The 22,603-nt window shown below is 39.2% G+C and overlaps 1 protein-coding gene across 6 annotated transcripts in view; it reads left to right on the plus strand.

Moving 5' to 3' along the window:
* NUP153 (nucleoporin 153) overlaps window positions 1-22,522 on the plus strand; it is a 46,616-nt gene extending 24,094 nt beyond the window's left edge. For 2 of the 6 annotated variants that reach the window (XM_072853289.1, XM_072853288.1), the window contains exons 9-23: window positions 2,745-2,891; window positions 3,206-3,250; window positions 3,641-3,693; window positions 6,141-6,273; window positions 7,863-8,000; window positions 8,788-8,880; window positions 9,119-9,209; window positions 9,510-9,629; window positions 11,236-11,850; window positions 13,766-13,960; window positions 14,491-15,333; window positions 17,049-17,417; window positions 19,183-19,455; window positions 20,788-20,947; window positions 21,414-22,521. In XM_072853289.1, the coding sequence (XP_072709390.1) occupies window positions 2,745-2,891; window positions 3,206-3,250; window positions 3,641-3,693; window positions 6,141-6,273; window positions 7,863-8,000; window positions 8,788-8,880; window positions 9,119-9,209; window positions 9,510-9,629; window positions 11,236-11,850; window positions 13,766-13,960; window positions 14,491-15,333; window positions 17,049-17,417; window positions 19,183-19,455; window positions 20,788-20,947; window positions 21,414-21,498 (3,360 nt within the window). In that variant the 3' untranslated portion in view covers window positions 21,499-22,521. Of the gene's footprint in view, window positions 1-2,744; window positions 2,892-3,205; window positions 3,251-3,640; window positions 3,694-6,140; window positions 6,274-7,862; window positions 8,001-8,787; window positions 8,881-9,118; window positions 9,210-9,509; window positions 9,630-11,235; window positions 11,851-13,765; window positions 13,961-14,490; window positions 15,334-17,048; window positions 17,418-19,182; window positions 19,456-20,787; window positions 20,948-21,413 lie in introns of all 6 variants that reach the window. The other 4 variants (XM_072853290.1, XM_072853291.1, XM_072853293.1 and 1 more) reach the window with 4 other exon arrangements.
* Window positions 22,523-22,603: the final 81 nt, after the last annotated feature.

A 22,603-nucleotide genomic window follows, 5' to 3' on the forward strand; every position in this document is an offset into this window, starting at 1 on the left:
GAGGCCTTGCAGGGGGATCTAGATAGATTGGAGCATTGGCCAATCATCAATGGCGTGAAATTGAACAAGAACAAATGCCAGATCTTCATCAATGACATAGACAGTGGGATCAGGTGCACCCTCAGCAAGTTTGCAGATGACACCAAGCTGAGTGGTGCGATTGACATGCCTGAGGAATGGGATGCCATCCAGAGGGACCTGGACAAGCTCTAGAAGTGGGCCCTTGTGAACCTCATGAGGTTCAACAAGGCCAAGTGCAACGTCCTGCACCTGGGCTGGGGCAACCCCTGGTATCAGTACAGGCTGGGGGATGAAGGGATTGAGAGCAGCCCTGTGGAGAAGGACTTGGGGGTACTAGTGGATGAGAAGCTGAATATGAGCCATCAGTGTGCGCTTGCAGTCCAGAAAGCCATCTGTATCCTGGGCTGCATCAAAAGCAGCGTGGCCAGCAGGTTGAGGGAGGTGATTCTGCCCCTCTGCTCTGGCGAGACCTCACCTGGAGTACTGCGTCCAGCTCTGGAGTCCTCAGCACAGGAAAGACATGGACCTGTTGGAGCAGGTCCAGAGGAGGGCCACAAAAGTCATCATGAGGGATGGAACACCTCTCCTATGAGGAAAGGCTGAGAGAGTTGGGGTTGTTCAGCCTGGAAAAGAGAAGGCTCCAGGCAGATCTTATTGTGGCTTTTCAATACTTAAAGGGGGCTTATAAGAAAGATGGGGACAAACTTTTTAGCACGGCCTGTTGTGATAGGACAAGGGGTTATGGTTTTAAACTAAAAGAGGGCAGATTTAGCCTAGATATAAGGAAGAAATTTTTTACGATGAGGGTGGTGAAACACTGCAACAGGTTGCCCAGAGAGGTGGTAGATGCCCCATCGCTGGAAACATTCAAGGTCAGGTTGGATGGAGCTCTGAGCAACCTGATCTAGTTGAAGATGTCCCTGCTCATTGCAGGGGGGTTGGACTAGATGACCTTTAAAGGCCCTTTCCAACCCAAACTATTCTATGATTCTGCACTTGGGATGGAGTAACGCCAGGCACAAGTATAAATTGGGAGAGGAGTGGCTGGAGAGCAGCCCTGCAGAAAGGGATCTGGGGGTGCTGGTTGACAGCAGGCTCAATATGAGTCAGCAGAGTGCCCTGGCAGCCAAGAGGGCAAACTGTATCCTGGGGTTCATCAAACACAGCATAACCAGCCGGTCAAAAGAGGTGATTATCCTGCTGTATTTAGCGTTGGTGCGGCCTCACCTCGAGTACTGTGTGCAGTTCTGGGCCCCACAATTTAAAGCGGATGTTAAGGTCCTTGAATGCATCCAGATGAGAGCACCAAAGTTGGTGACAGGGCTGGAAGGCATGTCCTGTGAGGAGCGGCTGAGGACACTGGGTTTGTCTAGCTTGGAGAGAAGGAGGCTGAAGGGTGACCTTGTTGCTCTCTACAGCTTCTTGAGGAAGGGGAGAGGGAGGTGCTGATCTCTTCTCCCTGGGATCCAGTGCTGGGATGCGTGGGAATGGTTCAAAGCTGTGTCCCTCACGGGAGGTTCAGACTTGACATGAGGAAACATTTCTGTACCAAGGGGGTGCTCAAGCCCTGGAACAGGCTTCCTGGAGAGGTGGTCGATGCCCCATGCCTGTCAGTGCTTAAGAGGCATTTGGACAATGACCTTAATACCATGCTTTATCTTTTGGTCAGTCCTGAAGTGGTCAGGACTAGATGATTGTTGCAGGTCCCTTCCAATTCAACTATTCTATTCCAATTCTATTCTGCTTACATTTAAAAACAGCAATGGACCATTCTTCACTCAAAACGGGTTTGTGAACTTAAATAAACCACATTTTACTCAAGGTTTCAAAATGAGTATAATAATTTTTAGAAAGAAGTACTTTTATTCACTTTATAGATAGTACGGCATGAATTTTATTACCAAGAGTTGGGAGATCCTGTGAAATTAAAGCTGCATTGTAAACACAGTTTTCCATTGATACTAATTTAAATAATAGCATGCATCCTAAGTCTGATTCTTCTGATCCTTAAGACTGCAGGTGGAGCCTTTGGTAAATCTCGTAGCCTTTTGGGGTCTTTATTGTTTCACAATTCAGTTAAGTTAGTTTTGCAGAATGTACAGTGCTTTCTGTTAAAAATTAACTCTTGTCTGTGAAAATGCTTTGACAAGGAAAGTCAAACCAGTACTTTTAAGTGCATCTAATGCAAATCTGAAACATTGGAACATATTTTAAAGAATGAGACTATTTTAAAATTATTTTACAACTTTTTTCTTTTTATTTTTTTTTTGAAAGTGTAACTCCAAAGGAGGAAAATGTAGGAAAAATGAAACCCAGAAGCCTGTATAATTAGCTGTGTAACACTTGGAGTGTTAAATTAATGGATTAAGCCAGTAAAAAAAAATCACAATGGGGGCAGAGGAGAGGAAAAGATGGGAGCATATTATAGTAACATGAGTTATTTTGATTATAGTAACATGAATTATTTTGTCTGTAAAGTTAACTGCCAAATTTTGAAATAGGATTCAGTCAGACTTTAGCTACTTCTGTAGCTTTTTGGATTTCATAACTGGTTTTCTGGTGATTTCTCTCTGCAAGCTGAATGCTTTCAACACTTCCAAATAATTTTCACTGGGTGCTGAGACTGATGGGAGGTTTATAGTTCTGTAACTTTTAAAATCAGTAAATGCTGTGGTAATTTGGGCGGGTGCAAGGATAAATTGATTGCTGCTTCCCTTTCAAAGATGGACTCGCAGCATCCACCTGTCCAGAAACTCGTGACACCAAAGGCAATCTCTCTGTCAATGAGTCGGAGCCACTATTTTAAACCATCTCTGACTCCAGCTACTGATTCCAGTAAAATTCACCAGAGGGTAGATACAAAGCACAAAGTAAGTAAATTTTCTGGTCCTTATCTGTCTGTTTTTTACAAGCTTGGAATGTCTCTAACCAATTATTGTACTGAGGTGCTCTTTCTTGGCAAAGAGTACTGATAGTATGTTTGAGGTAAGCATTAAGACAGTGGGAACCATTGTGAAAGAGATACTTTGAGGTTTTATGCATTTAATTGTATTTTTGGAACAGTAAGTGGCTGGTGGTTATTTTCAGAACATGGTGATGTGCTATGGGGTCGGGCTGTTCTCAGTGAAAGAATGTTAAAATACAGAAACAACATTTTCCTTTTCATATGCTCCTGTACACAAAGCTGTCGCTGATGGAAAATGCTGATGTTGTGTCTAAACTCTTTCAGGTGAGCTATGGGCTCTGAGTGAGATTTCTGACAGTTACCCATTCAGATCACTTTGTTAATTACCCATTCGGATCACTTTGGTATAGATGTAGTCCCTGGTAAACTTTCCTTAAAACAAGATTGGCATCTCTTTCAGAAAAAACCCACCCGTGGTTCCAGTATCAATCTGATTGTAAAAATGACCAGGTGTTAAATCTGTGGTCTTTTTAGGCCGGAGATCAAAGTGGATAGTCATAGTGGTTAGGGAACAAGCTTAAGTAGGTGAGGTATATTTAGTGGTATAAATAAAAAAACCCAATACAAAATATGTGTGGTTGTTTGTCTTTGCTTTGTGTATAGTTTATAAATACACTCAGATAAATCTTGAAATAAATCGAACTTAACTTGCAGGGCATGAGAGAGAAGAGTTTTCCTGCAGAACAGCGAGTAAAACCATCTGAAAGGTATGCCAAATCTATTAATTTAAAACACTTGGAGGAAGAAAGCTCTCTCCTTTGTCACTACAGTCTGCATGCCTGTCTTCTGTTGGAAGGGCAGTAACAGTTCGCAGTAAAGGGAGTGGAAAATACAGTGAAAAAATTGTATTATGAGGGTGTTTAACCATTTGTGCATCTTGATGTTCATTAGGGGGCAGCTGTTAGTTTCAGCTAATTATTTAATTGCTTGGAGCCTGAAAGCTTTGTCCTAAAGGAATTATTATTTCTGAAAGATTCTTTATAAGGTGAAGTGGCTTACAGTTCAGGACTATATTTAATTTTTAGGTTTTTTTAAAAGAGCAAAAACCTGGAGGAAGATTGTTTTTTAATGCTTCTTTCATGGCGAAGTCACTTGTCTGCTTTGTGAGTTTACGTGAAGAACCAGGAGCCCTTTAAAATCATCTGAGGCCAAATGCCAACTTGTCTCTAAAACACAAAATTCCAGGAGGGTTAATTGTATTTCTTCTTGAGGAAATTATCTTGCATTACACTGCTTGCTTGGTTTAGGTAGAATGACTTCACCTCCAGATAATACTGATGGCTCTCCCTTCTGGGCAACTAGTCTTTTGGGTAATGCTTGAATTAAGACACTTTGCATTCAGTGAATACCTTTTGTGGAGGATTCATCCCTTTCAAAGAGCAGTAGCAGGGGATCGTATTTTGTTGTCTCTGTGTTCATCTTCCAAGCAATTCTTATGTTGCCTTGGGCATTCTCTGCCTTGCAAAAAAACCTCAAACCAACCCTTTGTTTTGGCATCTAATAGTTTGACTTCACAGCAACTGCCTTTCCAGGGGTGTAAGAGATTGGCTCTAAGGTTTTGGCAAGGTGCAAACAGATATTAGGTTTTAATTGTGGGTTTTCAAACTGTTCTAAATTTTCTTTGGTAGAACTCCTTTCTTCTCCTCCATGTAGGAGGGAGATGCAGAAAACTGATACTGCTTTTTATTTGGTTCACAAGTTTTACTGCTATGTCCTACTTTTGTCTGTAGATGGTCCTTTTTTAAAAATTATTTTATAAAGCCAGCCTCTATTGGGTGTCATGTTCTGGAGCAGGAACTCAACACTGATAAGGGGCAGCTGGCCAGAGTCCCTTTGTGCAGCTGACCTGCAGTACTTTGGTACATCTCTGTTCAGCCTACCAAAAGCTATTTAGTTTTTAAACCTGGGTCAGAATTGTAGATTGGACTTACTTGCTTGAAGACAGAAAACTGTCTTTTCCCCTTACACACTGACAGGTGTTAACAGAAAAGAGGAATGTGGGCTATTATAGACAGTCTATGATTGTCTGAATAAAGCTCTGTTTTGACATAAGATTTTTTTTCAGAATTTGAATTGATTGTCAGTTTGGATTAGAGAAAAGTTTGAGCATATGGCCTTAAGGATCTAGCTTCCTCTCATTGGTTACAGTGCTAAGCAGACTGTTTGCAAGTATCTGACAAGTTTAGACCAATTCTCTTCTTCAGTCTTCTGGAAGCTTGACCTAGTGTCTTCCAGTGTGATCAAATGTACTTTTGTAATGACTGACTGCTTGGCTGCAGGATAAGCTTTGATATGGTAATTTTTTTCAGGGATACTTCATTTTGATGCCATACTGCTTTTTATTGTTGTTGTTCCCTAGTTCACTTCTGTTTCGGGGTGTGGTGTGGGTTTTGGGTTTTTTGTTTGTTTGTTTGTTTTGAGGGGGTTTTTTTAGTTTTTCTTTTTCTTTTCCTTTCCCACTTGGATTAGGAAATCTTTCTGGTTTGGATCTAGGCTTTTGTAATGAACAGAGAAATGCCTTTGTATGCCTTACAAAAGGGATCTGTATTCATGTCTGAAAAGACTTCTGGAATGTTGGCGCACCCAAACACCTCTGCTGCTTCTGCTGATGGCCCCAGGAAAGCCAGAGCTGCTTCTGAAGCTTTTGCCGTATTATCTTGCCACACAAGTTTAAGCCTCTCTATTCCATAAGAGCTGTTGGCAGCATTTCATGTGCGCCCCCCCCCCATATATTTTTAGTTGTTCTTTTATATCCCTGCAAAGATACATGCTCATCACAGAATCAGAGAACTGGCAGTCAAAATTTCCACTGTCTGGACTATTAAAAGAAAACATTAGAAAATAACAGTCTAAATCAGTTCTTCTATTTCAGGTCTTCTGGCTTAGTCATCATTTCTTTATGGATGTTGTGACTGTTTCTTATGTATGTCCTCATTGCTGCTCTTATTACTGCAGCTTTTGCTGTTTAGAACATCAGATATTTACCAGCATTTAGCAACTTGTGGAACAGTTTTTTCTGATTCTGATTAGAAGGTGTCAGTTCTAGGACTAATAGTGGCTATAATAGCTTGAAACAATTAGTTGATAAGTGGATTTTTAAATTTTTCCTTTTCTCCCCCTGCCCCCCAACCTATGTATTGATATTCTGTGCCAGCAATTTGACCTACCCCAGATTCGATACTCCTGCATCCAATGGTCTGTCTTCAGGAGGAGGAGTGGGTGGTGGTGGCAAGATGAGAAGGGAAAGAGGAGTACACTATATATCAAAACCTGGACAAGAACAACAGGTAAGGGACTCCTAAGTTAATTGCTCTCACTGAGATTACTGAAGTAACTAGCTAAGTATGCCAGTTTTATTGCCTCATAGTAACTTCTAATAATGCCACTCAAGTTTTGTGGGTTTTTTGCTGTGGGTTTCAGGGCAGGCTCCAATTTATTTGTTTAAGTGCCTCAACTTTGGTTTTATATTTTTGAAATCTTTAGTCATGTTATCTTGGAGATGCTTCATACTATAAAGCTTCTCATTAACAGTTGAATGAACAAATTTTGTAGAGTTTGAAACAAGTGCCAAGTAAGTAAACAAAGTTTATTTAATTTGTTATTTCATATTTAAGTCATGTAGAAAGATACAGGCCAAGAGTCTGAAGCAGAAGACAATGTTCTGCATGTCTGCTAATGATCATTCACAAGTTTTGGCACTTAATCAAACTCATTGTGAGAGGGTTTTTTTCTTGTTTTAATGGGAAAAGTCCATTTAATAAAACTATGGTCATGACTATCCCAAAGATTATTTTTCTGATTGGATGTTATGTAAGCTGCCTGCTACTGGATCTTAACTAAAAATTTAAATCAGTGCACTGGCTGATGCAAAATGAAGAAATAGTAAATGCTGGAGAATGTTTCTATAATACAAATGGTCTGAATATTGAGGTCCAATAGACTCTTCAAATCAAAGCTGTGAAAGATGTAAGCTGGAGGATGCATTAAATTTCTGTAGTAGCAACTTACCTCTCTGCTTAGTCACTGCTGGGTAGATCTTGGTACTACTGTGCAAATTCTGATTACATTGGCTATTCCCATTTAAACCCTAACTAATCTAATCTTGGTAGTCAAATAGTTTAAGAGGCAAGGATAAGACCAGAAGTTTTTAAGGTACACTGGTTTCTGAATTTTAAATTTGCATCCTGATATGTGATATAGACTAGATTTACCAGAGTGTGATCTTCTATGCTGCTAGTCAGGCTTGCTTTTTTGGCGTTTTGTGCTTTGGTTTGGTTTGGGGTTTTTGGTACTCTAAGGAACCCATGTACTTCTTTAAACATTATCTTTTTCCAAGTTCAGTGCAGTAGTGACTTCTGAAACTTTGGCAGCTGTCCTGTCTAATTTTGCAAGAGGAACACTTTCTCGTTTGTCTTGAGAGTGTACTCTTAATTGAAGAGATGAGAGGATAATTAGAAAGGATGATGTTTCTCTAGATCTTTAACAAGTAAAGTACAGAAAACAAAAATAAATCTGATCTGTGCCCCTCTGTTCTGCACAGGTAACGATTTTGAGCTAACTTTCAGTATTCTTATTGGACAGGTGATGAATGTAGTACCGCATGGAAACAGGCCTGCCATAAATTAAAATGACGTGGCAGACTGAGGTGGGGAGGTTAGGATTCCTTTTGAAAACTTGCTTTGTCTTAATCTGTAGATCTCTCTGTTATATTTAACTTTGTTAAGAAATTAAGGGTGGGACAGGGCAGGAAGGTAATATGTCTTGTAAAAGAGAAAAACTAAAATTTACAACTAGTTTTTTAAACAAAGAAAAAATGTACAACTTTATTAAAGAAAGAGAAAAATTAAAATTTACAACAATTAAAATTTACACCTAGGAAGTGGAGGAACCAGTACTACCGAAAGTACCTCTACCCATCAGTAGTGCATCGCTGCCTTCGTTCAACTTTAGTTTTCTTACCAGTAGTACTGTCTCATCGTCACCAAGCACTGTTTCAACCACAGTGATGAACAAGGTAAATCTTTGTTGTATATCGTGAATACTTTTTTAGGATGAGTATACATGTGCTTTGCATGTTAACTTCTTCCATGGTGCTCATGAAGCTAACCAACATTAGTTTATATCCTGTTGAATAAATCAGGGTTGTATTCTGATTTGGAGGTGGGGGGGAAGCATAAAGTTTTTGATTCAGCCTCTGTCCATCTGATACTTTGCAAACTTTTATTTAACATAATTGTATAACAGCTTCAAATGCTATGGAGCTTTTGTTGGGATTTTATGCCAAGTTAAATTATTAAATTAGAGGTAGCATTAATGGTCATATAAGCCTCGTGTAGAATATGACCCTAGGGTGCAATAATTGGAATATTATTGCAGTAAAATAAACATTCATCTGTTCCAGAGTACTTGAAATATTTTTGTGTGTTTTGAAGCAGATATCTGCTTTAACATGTTGAGGTATTTGCTGAAGCTCTGACTACAATTGAGCTGAGTTAGTTTAAGGTTCTTAAGCTGCCTAGTCTGCTTTTCCATATATTTAATATATTTAGATCTAAGTAGCATCTCAGTTTTTTCTCTTGGTTTGTGGGATTTGGTTTTGATGATACTGTACTATATGCTCACTTGCAAGCTGCATTTCTTTTTATTATAACTCTTACCTGTGGATTAGAAATAAATATCAAACATCAGATTTCCCAACTTCCCTGCAGAATGTCTGTTAGATAGTGAATTCAGGTAGTTGCTATTGTTTTGCCAGGGTGTTTTTCTTTTAGATACAAACCTTAATTCTTTTGAAAATACAGGTACAACCAGCAAGTAATGTTGGCAGTCCTGTGTTCAGATTTTCATCTCCAATTGTGAAATCTACTGAGGCGGAAGTGCTACCTCCGTTGTCTGTAAGTAAAATAAATAAAGCTCAACCTTTTCTCAAGGCTTTAGTAGAATATTGCAGAACAATAAAGCAGAATTGGCCCTGATAATGGGGAAAACAAATATATAGGTTTCTGGTTTATAATTTGTCATCCAGCATGTATACCAAAAGTTTGAAGACTGGATTTCAGATTATTATTTGTGTGTGAAACTTGATTAAAGTTTCTTTAGTTTCAGAATCTGAAAAATCTCTCTCTTTCACAGCAGATTGGGTTTACATTTAGTGTTCCTGTTGTAAAATCAGCAGAGCTTTCTGGATCCAGTGGTACACCAGTGACGTCCTTACTTACTCTAGGTAACAGAACTTTTAGCATTTCAGATCTGAAGTGCTGGTTTTCTTTTTTTGTATATTAAATAGTAAACCTATCCGTTCTGAGCATATTAGCAATTCCAGGGAAAGTGTGTTTTCAGTGACATCTTTTAACCAGAGATCTGCTTTTAACCAAACTGTAATTATAAGCTCTTCTAAACAAGGTAGAATTTTGAAGATTCTTATATAAGAAGCATGAAACTTGGAAATTCTTGTTTCTAGCAAATGTGAATATATTTTAAGTGGATTTCTTTGTGAAGGGTGTTTTTTGTTGTGTTTTTAAAGATACCACCACTGTAAACAGCACCAGCAATAAGAAGGAAAAAGAAGAAGAATATGATGGCTCCTCCAAACCTGCAAAGGTCTTAAAGGAAGGAAGTGTGTTAGACATTCTAAAAAGTCCTGGTGAGATAATGAACTCCTTTTAAAAAGATATTGCAAAAAATATGCTAGCATATTACTGCATTGATTTTTAAAAAACCCACCACAACAACAACAGAAAGCCCACTTTGTCACAGTTAACGCAATATTAGCTATAAATACAAACATAGGAGAGCATTACGTTAAATGCTGCATCTGTTAGGGTTGATCTTCTATTCTAAGTGGCTTTTATTGCTGAAATGAAAACTGCAACTTAAACCAGATGCATTGGTTCTCCTTTATGTGTTAGGATGTAATTGTAAACAGAGTATAAAGAGAATTAGTCAAATAATCAATGTTTCATTTTAAATAAATAAAATTTATGGAATTGGAAAGGAAATGTTTGTAGAATGCTTTACAAACATTCCTCTCCCACCTTCACCATCTCTGGAAATTAAGAATGGTAAAGACAGTTTCATTTCTAAAGATGTTTCAAAAGCTGCCAATCTTTTGGCCTTAAAGGATAACAGTTACTATGGATTCAAATGTAAATTTTAAGTAGAAATGGGCTGTTTCACTTAAAAAACCCTTTTCTAATTTTTAAGTACTTGCAATTGTTTTCAACTGTTTAATGAAGTGTGTGTGTGTAGATGATGTTTTTTGTTTTAAGAAAAAGGACTTCATTGAATTTGATGTTTTCCCATAAGCCTTCAGTTGCATCAGGCCTTTTTTTTTATCAAGTGACAAATCTATATACTACTTAAGAAGACAGCGCCTTTTTATATTGGAAAGAGCTAAGTGAGAGAAAACACACTGTGAGTTTTTTTTGAGGAAATATACGTATGAGTGAATTTTCTTTATCAGTTTAAGAGAAGCAGGTTCTAAATCCACACTGTTCAAAGACTCCACTTCTGATATAAAAAAAACCAACCCCAAAACAACAACAATGTAATAAAAAATTCAACTGTTCATTTTAGCTTTACAGGTAATTTGTGGTGCTATTTCAGATGCATTGCCGTAGCATTTTCTTAAGTATTTCCATATTGGTGGTTCTTGCTTTCTGTTAAAATTGGCACCCTTAAATAAGGAGTTGGCCTGTGTCCAGTGCATTTTGTACAAAGATTATAGATAACAATTGTTCTGTTGTCTTAATTTCTATTACTTAATTAATACTCAATATCTGTGGGGAAATACCATGTGGATTGCTGCTCCAAGTACCAACTGTTGTACAGCTCCTAAAGTAAATGTGAGTCATCTGCTATGGAAGAAATAGCTTTAGAAATTTGATTCGATTGGGCATGGTGTCTTAAAATGAAATTGGATTATTTCTAGTCCATGACGGACAGTCAGCTTTCGGTACTGTTTGTTCACACTTGTATCTACCAGTGAAGATTTGTATTTAAAACTTTCTTGGAAATCAAGAGTTAAATCAAGCTTTAAATAAATGTTCTGTTGTGTCCCAGTGCAGCATATGAAATTTCATCCCTTCAGATAAGATTTCCAGGGACTTCCTCTTGCAGTTAGTCAGAATGTGTAGTTGTAACCATTGCCACTTGGTTTAAATTTATGCCTTCTAGTATTATAAGTAACTTACATGTAGTGAGGGTACTGCTTCATCAGTAAGATCTCTTCCTGTTTATTTTTTTTCTAGGCTTTACGTCTGTGAAAACACACTCCTCTGCGTCTGCACAGCCTGTTACAAGCACAGTGGTCTATACAAGGCCTGCGATAAGTAGTTTTTCTGCAGGTAAAGACACCTCTAAACAAGCATCCTCATTTTGGCAGTCTGACACATATGACCCATGTCTGCAAAATAAAACCACAGATGGCAAATGTGTAACATGTCAAGCTGCTAAAGTGTCAACACTTGAGAGTACGAAACAGACGATAAGCTCAAGTCAATGTGTTGCCTCTAAGGCAGCAGACCCTACAGCAGGGACAGTGGGCTTTGAAGACAAATTTAAAACAACACCCAACACATGGGATTGTGATACCTGTCTGGTCCAGAACAAACCTGAAGCTACAAAATGTATAGCATGTGAGACACCAAAGCCTGGAACAGGAGTAATGCCTGCTCTGACATTGCCAGTGGTCACAGACAACTCGGTGACAGTGACATCCTCCTCCAGCAGCACTGACACAACAGTCACTCTGGGGTTTGGAGACAAATTTAAGAAGCCAAAAGGCTCTTGGGACTGTGCGGTGTGCCTTGTATCAAATAAGGCAGAAGACAGCAAATGTGTAGCTTGTCAGTCCGAGAAACCAGGTGTGTTTTTCTCTTTTCCGTTGTTTCAATCTCAGCCTCTGTGCATTCTTTACAGAACAAAATATGTTGCGTATAAAAAATATTTTCAACAGCATGGCTGTATGCCAGACAGGATGGATTAGTGCCTGTCTGCAGGAACGGTTACAGGCACTTTAGAGGTCTCAGCCCAGATTCCAGCCTGTCACTTGAATTGAACTGATTGTGAGATATATTAGTGCAGAGCTGAATTGAAGCAAATATATGCTGCTTTGCAGCTGGTGAGGAAAGATGACTAAACTGGATGCCTTAATTAACTTAAAACCAATTTACTCATTTCCATTGGGGAAAAATGTGAACTCCATAGAAAGAGTTAAAAATTACTGGTTTTTTCTGTTTCAAAACATAAGTAGAAATGGTATTTACAGAATATGGCCAAAAATGTCTCCACTCAGCATTTGTGTGTAATTGAGCAGAGGTATGAAGCCCGATTTCAAGACAGTGTAGTCTTTAACTAGTCGTCTTAAGCTAAAACAAAACCGTATGTTCAGCTATGCCTCTGAAGGCCAGTGGTAGCCTTCCAGAACTTGGGTGACCTTGTTCTGGAAGGTCAAGGTCCTTCCAGATGGGCATCTTCTTCAGTGCAGCGCTGGGTTGTTTCCCATCACATGTGATTGTAGTTGATTTTGAGTGTGATGAATGTATTGTTTTTAAAGCACAAATAATTACTTTAGTGTTAATTTTCATTGGCTCTTAACATCATTTAATACACCATTATGTCAAAAAACAGCTTCAGGAATATATCGGGGTGGGGGGGGGGTAGGTAATCCAAGATGGACTAGATTGGGCTTTTGTAATCATCCTGTATAGTAAGAGTGAAATTTCTTCAGATAAGATAATGCATTTCAGAGGGAGCTTATTCTCATGGACTTTCAGCCTCAGGGTGATCAGCTGGCACTTTTGTCTGAGACTCTAGCCATTGCAAGGAGGAATTTTGGAAATGTGAGGAGTTTGCCATGACCATCATGGTACAGAGAATTGTGCACTTACGTTACATCTGTCAAGGGGAAGAGTGAGGCAAGTGAAATGGGAGGATAAAAATTCTCTGGATGTGCTGTGGAAGAGAAGACCCATTCCTGTCTTTTACTGTTTTGAATTTGAGACATTGTCTTCTGCCTCTGTCTTAAATGCCACCCTCAGGGGTTTAAAACTGTAGGTGAACATGACAATTACATGATGCTTTTGTGCCTTCTGGATGTCCACTTCAGTCCTCATGCTTACGGAGCTGAAGTTTTCTGTTGGGATGCTGCGTCAAGTGACATCTCTTCCTTTACAGGGAGAAAAATCAGAAGGGAAGCATTGTCTTTTGGGCCTCTTTATGGAGGTTTCTGCTGCTGTTGAAGACAGTGTAGCTTGTGTAGTGAATACAGAGTTGGGTTTGGAAGCTTTGAGTTCCTCTCTGTTTTATCACGATGTAGTTTTGAAGAGGTCTGTCTTTGGGATTTGGTAATGAATCATTCTGGTAAATTCTCAGCCTCGCATCACCTGACAGTGATCGTTAACTTGAGCGGTGCTAACTTTGACTATGGGTTACTTGTGTCACAAGAAATTCTTTTAGTAGTTTTACTTGAGTACAGTACCTTTTAATTTACATCTGAAATAGGCTATGTTGCTGTATTGTATGAACTGCAGTTGCTGTTTAAATGTAATTGGTTCAATTTGTGCTTAAAATCATGTATAGATTATAAAGAAGAAGCTGGGTGTTTCTATTGTTAACATTCTTGGATTGAGTTTGACTGAAATTAACTTGTAGTTTGATTGTTTTTTACTGTTACGCTTGTCTGCTTTGTAATTTATTGAGCCTTTAAGAGTTTCTTAAAAAGTTCATGTTCACTTTATCATGTAAGTAGTATGATTAACTGTCTTGCTTATTTCTCAGGGAGTTCAGTGCCTGTGACTAGTAGCAGTGTTCCTACATTTTCTGCCTCTTCTGGAGGATTTCTGGATTTAGACAAATTCAAGAAGCCTGAGGGAAGCTGGGATTGTGAGGTCTGCTTGGTCCAAAACAAAGCAGAAGCCACAAAATGTATAGCCTGTGAAAGTGCAAAGCCAGGCACCAAAGCAGAGCTCAAAGGTAATACTTAATGAGAAAAACAAAGGTGTGCATTCTGCAATTTATTTTTTCCTCAGTTTTTTTTTTTTTAAGTACAATTATTTTTTCTGTGAGGTATGGCAACATTGTTCATTTTTCCTCTAGGAATATTGCTTAAGTAAGGTAATGTGCCTATGTTTCCACACTCTTTCCCCAGAAAAAGATTATGCTTTTTAGAGAAAAGCTTGTATTAATGACATAATTGTTCTTTACAAGCCTTATGTGTTGTTCATTTAGAGTTTAGACTAAAAGCATGATCTTTCAAAGAAGCTAGCAGTATACTTTTCAAAGCCAGGTGGTGGACAGAAGAGTACCATTGTGAAAAGGTGTATGTAGAGAGGTTGTGGGGAGTTTTCTTATTTGTTTTGTGGTTTGGTGTTTTGGTTTTGTTTTTTTTTTTTTGAACAGTTTTGACTCTGGGAAGTTCAGGACTAGAATTCCAGCCATGTAGCTAAAGCCTGCATGTATTACATCATATAGTGCAAACTTAACATTATTATTTATTTCTGCAGGTTTTGGGACTGCTACTGTGTCCACAAATGATGCAATGCCATCATTTACATTTGGTGTCCAGTCGTCCTCCTCTGAATCTTCTCATACTTTAGGTAGCACAGGAAATTTTAAATTTGGAGAACAAGGGAGCTTCAAGTTCGGCATTGCATCTGAATCTGCATCCTCCAACACTGTGACTGGGGGATTTAAGTTTCCTACTAGTTCAGGGGACTTCAAATTTGGAGTTTCTTCCTCAGACTCTAAATCAGAAGACAGTAAAAAAGAAAGTAAAAGTAACAGTTTTGCCTTTGGACTTCCATCTACAAGCAGTCAGGCTCCTTCAACATTTCAGTTTCAGACAGCGAGCCTGGGACAGCAGGAAAAGAAAGAGGAACCAGTTTTGGGAGGCTTTGGTTTTGGCACAAGTTCTACTTCTTCCATAGCTACCAGTGAGAATAAAACTGGAGTCAGTGGCTTCACTTTTGGAACTGTGGCAGAAAAGGAGGTAGCATCACCTGCTCTTGCATTTAAGAAGTCAGATGAGAAAAAGGATGAAACTCTTCCAACAAAGGGAGGCTTCTCTTTTGGCAGTGTGGAGTCTGCACCTGCCTCACAGTTTGTTTTGGGAAGGACAGAAGAGAAACAGGACTCTGTCACTTCTGCTGCTCCATTAGCATTTGGAAAGAAAGCTGACAATGAAGAGTTAAAGGCACAACCCATCTTTTCAGCTGGGACAGCTGAGCATACCAAAGAGGAGAGCACAGCAAAACCTATATTCAATTTTAGTTTCGTTAAACCATCAGAGAAGGAAAGTGAGCAGGCAAAGCCATCTTTTGCATTTGGGGTACAAACCAGTACTTCAGGTAAACAGAACATCTTTTGTCTTCACTTGTCTGCTTATGTCCCTCAAATAATACCTCTGAGGCCATACTGGGCAAAATCTGTGGGATTTAATACATATCATGCATTAGAGCTTTAGAAAAGGCTTAATTACTACCTGCAGCCTGTCTTTAGTTCTGGTTCTTGATGTGTAGACAACATGTAGCAATTCCTTTTTAGGTGTCAATGAGTTTTAACGCTAGGTTTAGACAAAAAAATTGCCACGCCTTAAGGAACCTGTATCACTTCTTGTATGAGCACAGAAGTTGTATTGTCTCAGTAGTAGCAGCTCAGCTGGTGATAAACTCCATAGCATGGTGCAGTAGAGAGGCCTCATACTAGTGTTTTTCATAGTGAAGGGGAATGAGAGAGGGAGTATCTTATTCCTATGTACTTGCAGCTGTGCTGCAGGGTGTACAGCTATTTCCCTACTGCTACAAAGGTATGAAAATCACTTCATAGATATTACACAGTTTTGTATTCCTTTAAATTGTTGAAAGTCTGCAGTGAAGGATTAAAGTTCTTCAGTGATGATCACTGGGTGGAAAAATACTGGTTGTTAAATTCCATTTGTATGACTTAGCAACTGTGTTTTAGAGAACGGAATTAGTTTCTAACTTTCTGAAGTGATACGGAAAAGGACATCAGTAAGTAACCCTGAATAAAAGCAATACATAGGGTTATAGTGGTTTTAATCACAGTATTCTTGGGTTGAACTTCTACTGAACAGGCAGGTTTTTGGAGGATTGTGGGCTTTGGGGGAGGGGAGATGGTTGGGGGGGGAGGGTGTTGAGGTTGGGTTTGGTTTGTTTGGGTTTTTTTTACCTGCCAGGTAAAGTTCTAGAGTTTGGTTTAGTCATGGAAATTTGATGAAGCACCTTGTGCAAAAAGGAAATTTTAAGAAGCGTTCTGAAGAATGGTGTAGTCCCTTAAAAATGGCATAGATGAAAAGGGGCCATAAGTGCTGGGGAAAAAGATAGTGGGAAATTGAAAACAAGATCACAAATTAATAATGAGAATTAGACCAGCAGCATAGGGAAAGCTGAAGAATGACTGACTTTAAAAGACAGCTCTATTCTAAGTGTGTAAAACTGCACTCAGTACTCTATAAGAATGGTCTTAATGGAGGGTTGTTCTCTGTTGCTCCTAAAAGCAGGTCTTGCAGGTGCTTAAGTATAATGAACTTAAGCTTGGAAGAGTTAGGCTGGAGGATGGTAAGCTTTGCTTGACTTAAAGCTGTAGGCACAGGGCTGTATTTTTGAACAAGCTATAGATGCAACTGTTGCTCTGCGATTTTCAATAGTCCATTGAGCAAAGCCATAAAACTGTTACAGGTGATCAATGTTCTTCTAAGAACATCTGAAATACATTTTTCTTTGAAGAATTCAGAAGTGCTGGGTAATACTGGTTCAGGTAATGACAGCCAATGCTTAGTGTTTGTAACCAATGACGCCTAGACTGCAGTGGTGTCCTTGTTCTTCACAATTCTTCCATTCCTTTAATTGTGGATGGCAGCAAATCAGCACATTAAATCCAGATCTTATGTAAGCGACAGTAGCTGGGGTAGTGGTTGAGGTGCCATTCAGGACTGCTCTTTGTACGGTGATTGAAACAGGAGGGTTTCAATCTTCTCTATGTACTTCCTCTATGTACTTTGTTTGGCATTTCTGCAGTGGTTTATGTACTTTCTTCCTTTCAGATCAAGGAGCAGCAAAGCCATCCTTCAGCTTCTTGAGCTCAAGTTCCTCCAGCACAGTCATACCCGCCACTTCAACCAACAGCAGCAGTGTGTTTGGCAGTGCCATCTCTTCTTCAAATCCTCAGCCAGTTCCCACTCCCTTCGTGTTTGGACAACCCAGCAACACTGTGAGCAGCTCTGTTTTTGGCAATTCTGCAGAATCTGCAGCATCTCAGTCATTTGGCTTCTCTCAAGAAAACAAACCAGCAACCACATCTTCCAGCACCGGCTCGGCTGTTGCTTCATTCCTCTTTGGTTCGGGAGCCAGCAGTACCAATGCAGCAAATTCAGGCTTTACCTTTGGAGCCACAACTACATCAAGTTCAACAGGTACATTTTAAATAGATGCTCTTCTTGGTTTTGCCATTACATAGCAGACCAAGGAAATACTGTTTCAGGAATATTTTCCTTTGGAGAATGTGTAGGCCGAATGCATGGAAGTAGAGAAAAATATTGAGTATTTATTTCAACAATATAAATTGGGGCTTAGTTTTTCACAGACAGTCTGGGAAATACAGTTTAGGAATAAACTGGCAGTGGCGCTGTTTTATGCAAAGGAATCCTTTGCATAAAACCTAAATAAATCCAGTAAAGGACTTCCATTTGTATAGGAACTTTCACCATGAGAACGATAGTTTATTTCTTCTCACTATCAGTCCAGTGCTTACGGTTAGATGTCAATGAATTACAACTTTCCTGATTTTTCTCTCCCATACCTAAAACTCTCAAGTGTTGTAAACAATGTCAAGATTTGCAAAATTCTTCCTTCACAAGTATATATAAACACAGTACCTCTACATGCAGTTGCTGCTGCTTGAGGATTGGTTTCTAATAAGGATTATGGCCAGCGTGTGTTAATTTTCTAGCAATTTAGAGAAGATAAAGATAAGAATCTAAAGTTTCTTTATGTTTTATATTTGCTACCCCACTGCATGAATTTAGCAGTATGATACAAGACTAAATCTGCCAAATCATCTGCATTCCTGCTAGCCTAGCAGTATGTTGGAAAGAAGATTGAACCTGTGGGGAAAAGACTTCATCTAGTTTGATCTGATTGCTTAACCTTGTCATTCACAGAAATTAGATTTGCACACTTTTTTGTGTATCAGAAACAGAGATAAAACAGTCCTAAATTACAACAACCAGCAGATCAATTTAACCTGCTCACAAATCGGTAACTTTCAGTGTCATTTCGTTAGTAGGCAATGCCATATTTCAAACATCTTCACAAAGGATTTCTTTTTTGATGCAGAAGCCTGTATTAACTTTTACTGTATATCTGTTCATCTTCTTGGAACGAAAAGCAGTCAGCCATTCCAAGTTATGGTGCAATAGAGGGTATTTTCTGTTGCATGAAGGCTGCTTAAATTGCATTAATAGTGCTGTTTAAACTGGCCCCTTCTACGTAGCAGATCTGCTGTGTAAGTTCAGAGTCACTGTTGAGCCACGTATTTTCGTTTCGTTATTTCTGCTGGCCATGCAGAACTGAAGCAGCTAAACAAATAAGCTGGTTGCCTCTTGATATTACATAGAGAATTACTCTGCTAAACCGAGTTTTTGAGTACGGAGAGATCACTACAAGCTTGATTTGGCCTCCAGAAGTTGATAATGGTAAATGCTTGGGCAGGGAGGGGTGTGCAGTTGCTGACAAGAAAGATTCATGTTCTTCTGATCCTAATAAATTGGGAGCTGTATTTTGCATGTTTGAAAAATACAATTTGAATGAATATTCTGTATGTGATATAAATGGCTTTTAGTAAACACAAATTAAAACGTACTATTTGTGGGGAATCTGTTCCTAGAACATGAATGTTAACACAGTAATTTGAATCGACAACCAGTGTGTTTGAGATTTAATTTTGTCTGACTCCGGTAAACTTGGTGTTTCTCACATTACTTACAAGAAAAGGTGCAATTCCTGTTGTGGCTGATGTAGCGTTTGTTTTATATACTCACACAATTAGTTTGAAATTAAGATGAGTATTCAGCTACCAGACTTGGGAAACATGGGCTTTTAGAACCTTTGTTTCTAGATTCATTCTTGTGGGGGGAGAAAGACCTGGCATATACTGACATTTCTCTTCTGTTCCCTGAGGGTCGTCCTCTTCGTTTCTGTTTGGCTCTGGGCCTCCAGCGCCTGCTGCCGGCCCAGCATTTGGCGCCAGCCAGCCACCAGCATTTGGCCAGAGCCAAGGGTCCAGCCAGCCAAGCGCTCCAAGTTTTGGATCGCTGTCAACAACGTTGTTTTCAGCTGGCACTCAGTCTGCTCCTCCTGCCTTCGGCTCGGTGACAAGCAGTACTCAGCCCTCTGTGTTCGGACAGCAAGCGACCCAACAGCCAGGTTTTGGCTCTGGTACCCCCAGTGCTGGTGAGTGCTGACCATCCTCTTCCCTTTTGGTCTCAAAGATTATGTATTTTATTTTTCGTGAAGTGCACCTTAAATTATATGCAGAAGGAAGACTTCTGCCTTGCGCACGTATTTAAGAATTACCCTCCATAAAAATAATGGGTACAGAGTTAAGTCATTTGTGTCTCGCTCCTGACTGTGGAGGATGTGCCATAGGTATGCCAGCTTCACAGTAAGCCTGCTCCACAAGAGACGTAGCAGCCATGGAGGTGGCAACCCTACCGCTAAATATTGGGGTTTATTTTCTTGAGAAATCTAGTGATTAAAAGGAAGCGTTGAAAACCAGGGAGTATTCACTGGTAAGATTGTACAAACCAGAATGGCAGCAGCACTGCAAAATTATTATTTTTGGATTTCTTAGAGTAGTTCTTAGTTATCTGACTTCGTTAACAGGCTTTGGCAATTTATTTGGATTGGGGGCTTTGTTGCGTAAGAATATGGTCAGAATTATTTTTAAGCATTTATGGGTTCTTTTTACTAATGAAGTATAAAATACAGTGGGAAGGGGGCAGAGAATGATCCTTGTAATTTAAGCGTAAGGAAGACCTGTTCCACACTAGTAATTATTAAAAAAGAAACCCACACTGCCAGAACGTACGTATTTGATATCATGTCAAGTACTTAAAGGGAAAAGCCTCCTTTTTTCCTCTCAGTTGTTTTACAAAATAGCCTCCATTAAAAGTAACCGACATTTTTGTACTAATGGGTAGATGAGTTGGCATACCATGTTACTCAGTCAGTCCTTCATTAATCAGGTAGCAGTTTAAAGATGATAATAAGCTCCCTGGATTGTCTGTGTTGCTTATCAGTGACTTTGATGGTAGGAATTTATTTTCTTTTTAAAGATGAGGTGCTGTGTTAGCACATTAAATGAAAGGGAGTCCCCAGATTGACTGCACAAACACAAGAAAGTTTACTTAAATATAAATCTACATGATTCAATGCTATAATTTAAGACTTTATTAATAAACTTCAGTATGCACAGGTACAAACTTAATGGCGGTACAGAAGTTAGCAAACAATTCATTATCAGTGTGCCAGCAGTGTTACTTTAAGAACCCCTTCTTGATTCTCTGTTAGAGTGAACGAATTCTTCTGTGTACTGTTCCTGCAGTAACCTGGCTCCGCGCGCGCGCACACACACACCCCGCCCCACCCCACCCCTTGTCATCTTGAGTGACCTGTAAAAACAATTCTTTCAAGATAGTGGGAAGAACATGAGGATTTTGCTGGAAAGGATGAACTCAAATTTCAACTTTCTTACTCCCTTCTGCTTTCACCCCATCTTCCCAGGTTCTGTATTCCAGTTTGGAAGTAATACTTCTAATTTCAACTTTCCAAATAACCCTGGAGTATTTACTTTTGGTGCAAATCCTCCTGCACCCACAGCACCGGCACAGCCTTCTGGCTCTTCAGGATTTTCGTTCAGCCAGCCTCCAGCATTTACAGTGGGGTAAGAGACCGTATCAGAATTTCACTTGAGCTTTGGGTAATATCAGTGGACAGTGTTCAGCCTCTGCTGCTGTTAAATCGTGAGGTGTTCAGATGAACCTTGGAGTTTGAAACTAAATGGGGCACCCTTCCTTGTAGTAGCCTGACTGGCTAACTAAGCAACGGTATCTTTAAAGGAGCCTAGTTGTCAGAAATATCCCACATCAACATATGTGAATTGTCTTGTTCTTGAAAGGTAGAATCCGTATCTAGCCATTATGCCACTACTTACCTTCTGAATAAGAGAGATTTAATTGCTTTTGGTTTCTGGAACTCTCTTCCTCCTGTTCATCATATGCCATTTGTTGCCAGCTGATAACTAGCAAGACAAGACTATGAAACAGTTGTGCTGGAGTATCTACTCAGTGCTGCTACTGAATTTTCAGCTACACTGTCCTAAACTCTGAACTACTAATTTCTTTTGATAGGACTAATGGGAAAAATGTTTTCTCTGCCTCTGGATCTTCAGTTTCTGGTCGGAAGATAAAGACTGCAGTTAGACGTAGAAAATAATCGCCTGATTGGTAAAAGCAACTTTCGAAGCAGCTGCTACCCTGCATTGTTCAGTTGTTGGGATCGTACCTCTTCCTGGGTTAGCTGAAGTCAGATCTGCCTAAAGGAAAATAAAACTCTGCTGCCCTTTCCTTTCCTTCCCTTCCCTCTCCCCGGTTAGATCTTTTTGGTAACAAATAGAGTTGGCAACAGGGCCGTTCTCAAGCAAACCTATTTTAGACTCCAGCAAGTTACTTCTTTCACTGACTCGGCATGGTCTGGCTGTAGCCGTGAGTAGAGCCTGCACAGTGAATGGCTTGTACAATACCTCTTCATCTGCACCACTATGTGCACTCATCTGCGTTTACTGACGCCTCGAAATTGTAATTATATCAGTGAGGGATGCTGTATAGAGTAGAGAATGTTGATAACGAATGATTTCTATGCTGAGTTTGTGCTGGTGTATGTGTGAAGTGAGTGAGTTTGGGTGTATCGTGCACTAAAATTTTCTGATAGAGGAAGACTGATTAAAGGATGATCCATGCTAAGGACTTGTTAGATCTGTAGTTCTTCATTTAATAATTATATGCTATTTCTATATTTTCATTCTTACAGCCCTTTATCACGTGTCTCGCCTTTGTTATTTTATTATGAAACATGTGTAAATACAATTTTGTTTCTCTATGTACTTTTTTGGCATAACAAATCTGTGAAATTGAAATTTTAATTTTGTGTGTTACAGCCATTTTTGTTTAGTATTGTCTCAGATTTTATGTAAATCCCATTATTCAAAGTTGCCTAAATCCATTTAGAAAATCTTTAAAATTGGGAATTCTTAAAGTAAGTTTATTGGCTTTTCTGATCCATTTTTGTTTGGACCAAAAACCAGTATTGTACAAAGTATTAAGTATATATTTTTATATTTACTGAAATGGACTGTGGTGACTTTGGATAATAAGGAAAAGTTTAATATTAAAGCCATGTTTATTACAGTATAATTAACATGTTAAACCATGGGATAAATGCCATCAATAAAAACTATGAAACGTTGTCTGGCACTTTTAACTCTCCATGAAGGCAGCTGCAGCTGTACAAGGTGATGCACTCAGCCTGAGCGATGCCACGC

This window comes from Ciconia boyciana, chromosome 2 (assembly GCF_034638445.1).
Source record: "Ciconia boyciana chromosome 2, ASM3463844v1, whole genome shotgun sequence".
In the NCBI taxonomy this organism is placed as follows: Eukaryota; Metazoa; Chordata; class Aves; order Ciconiiformes; family Ciconiidae; genus Ciconia; species Ciconia boyciana.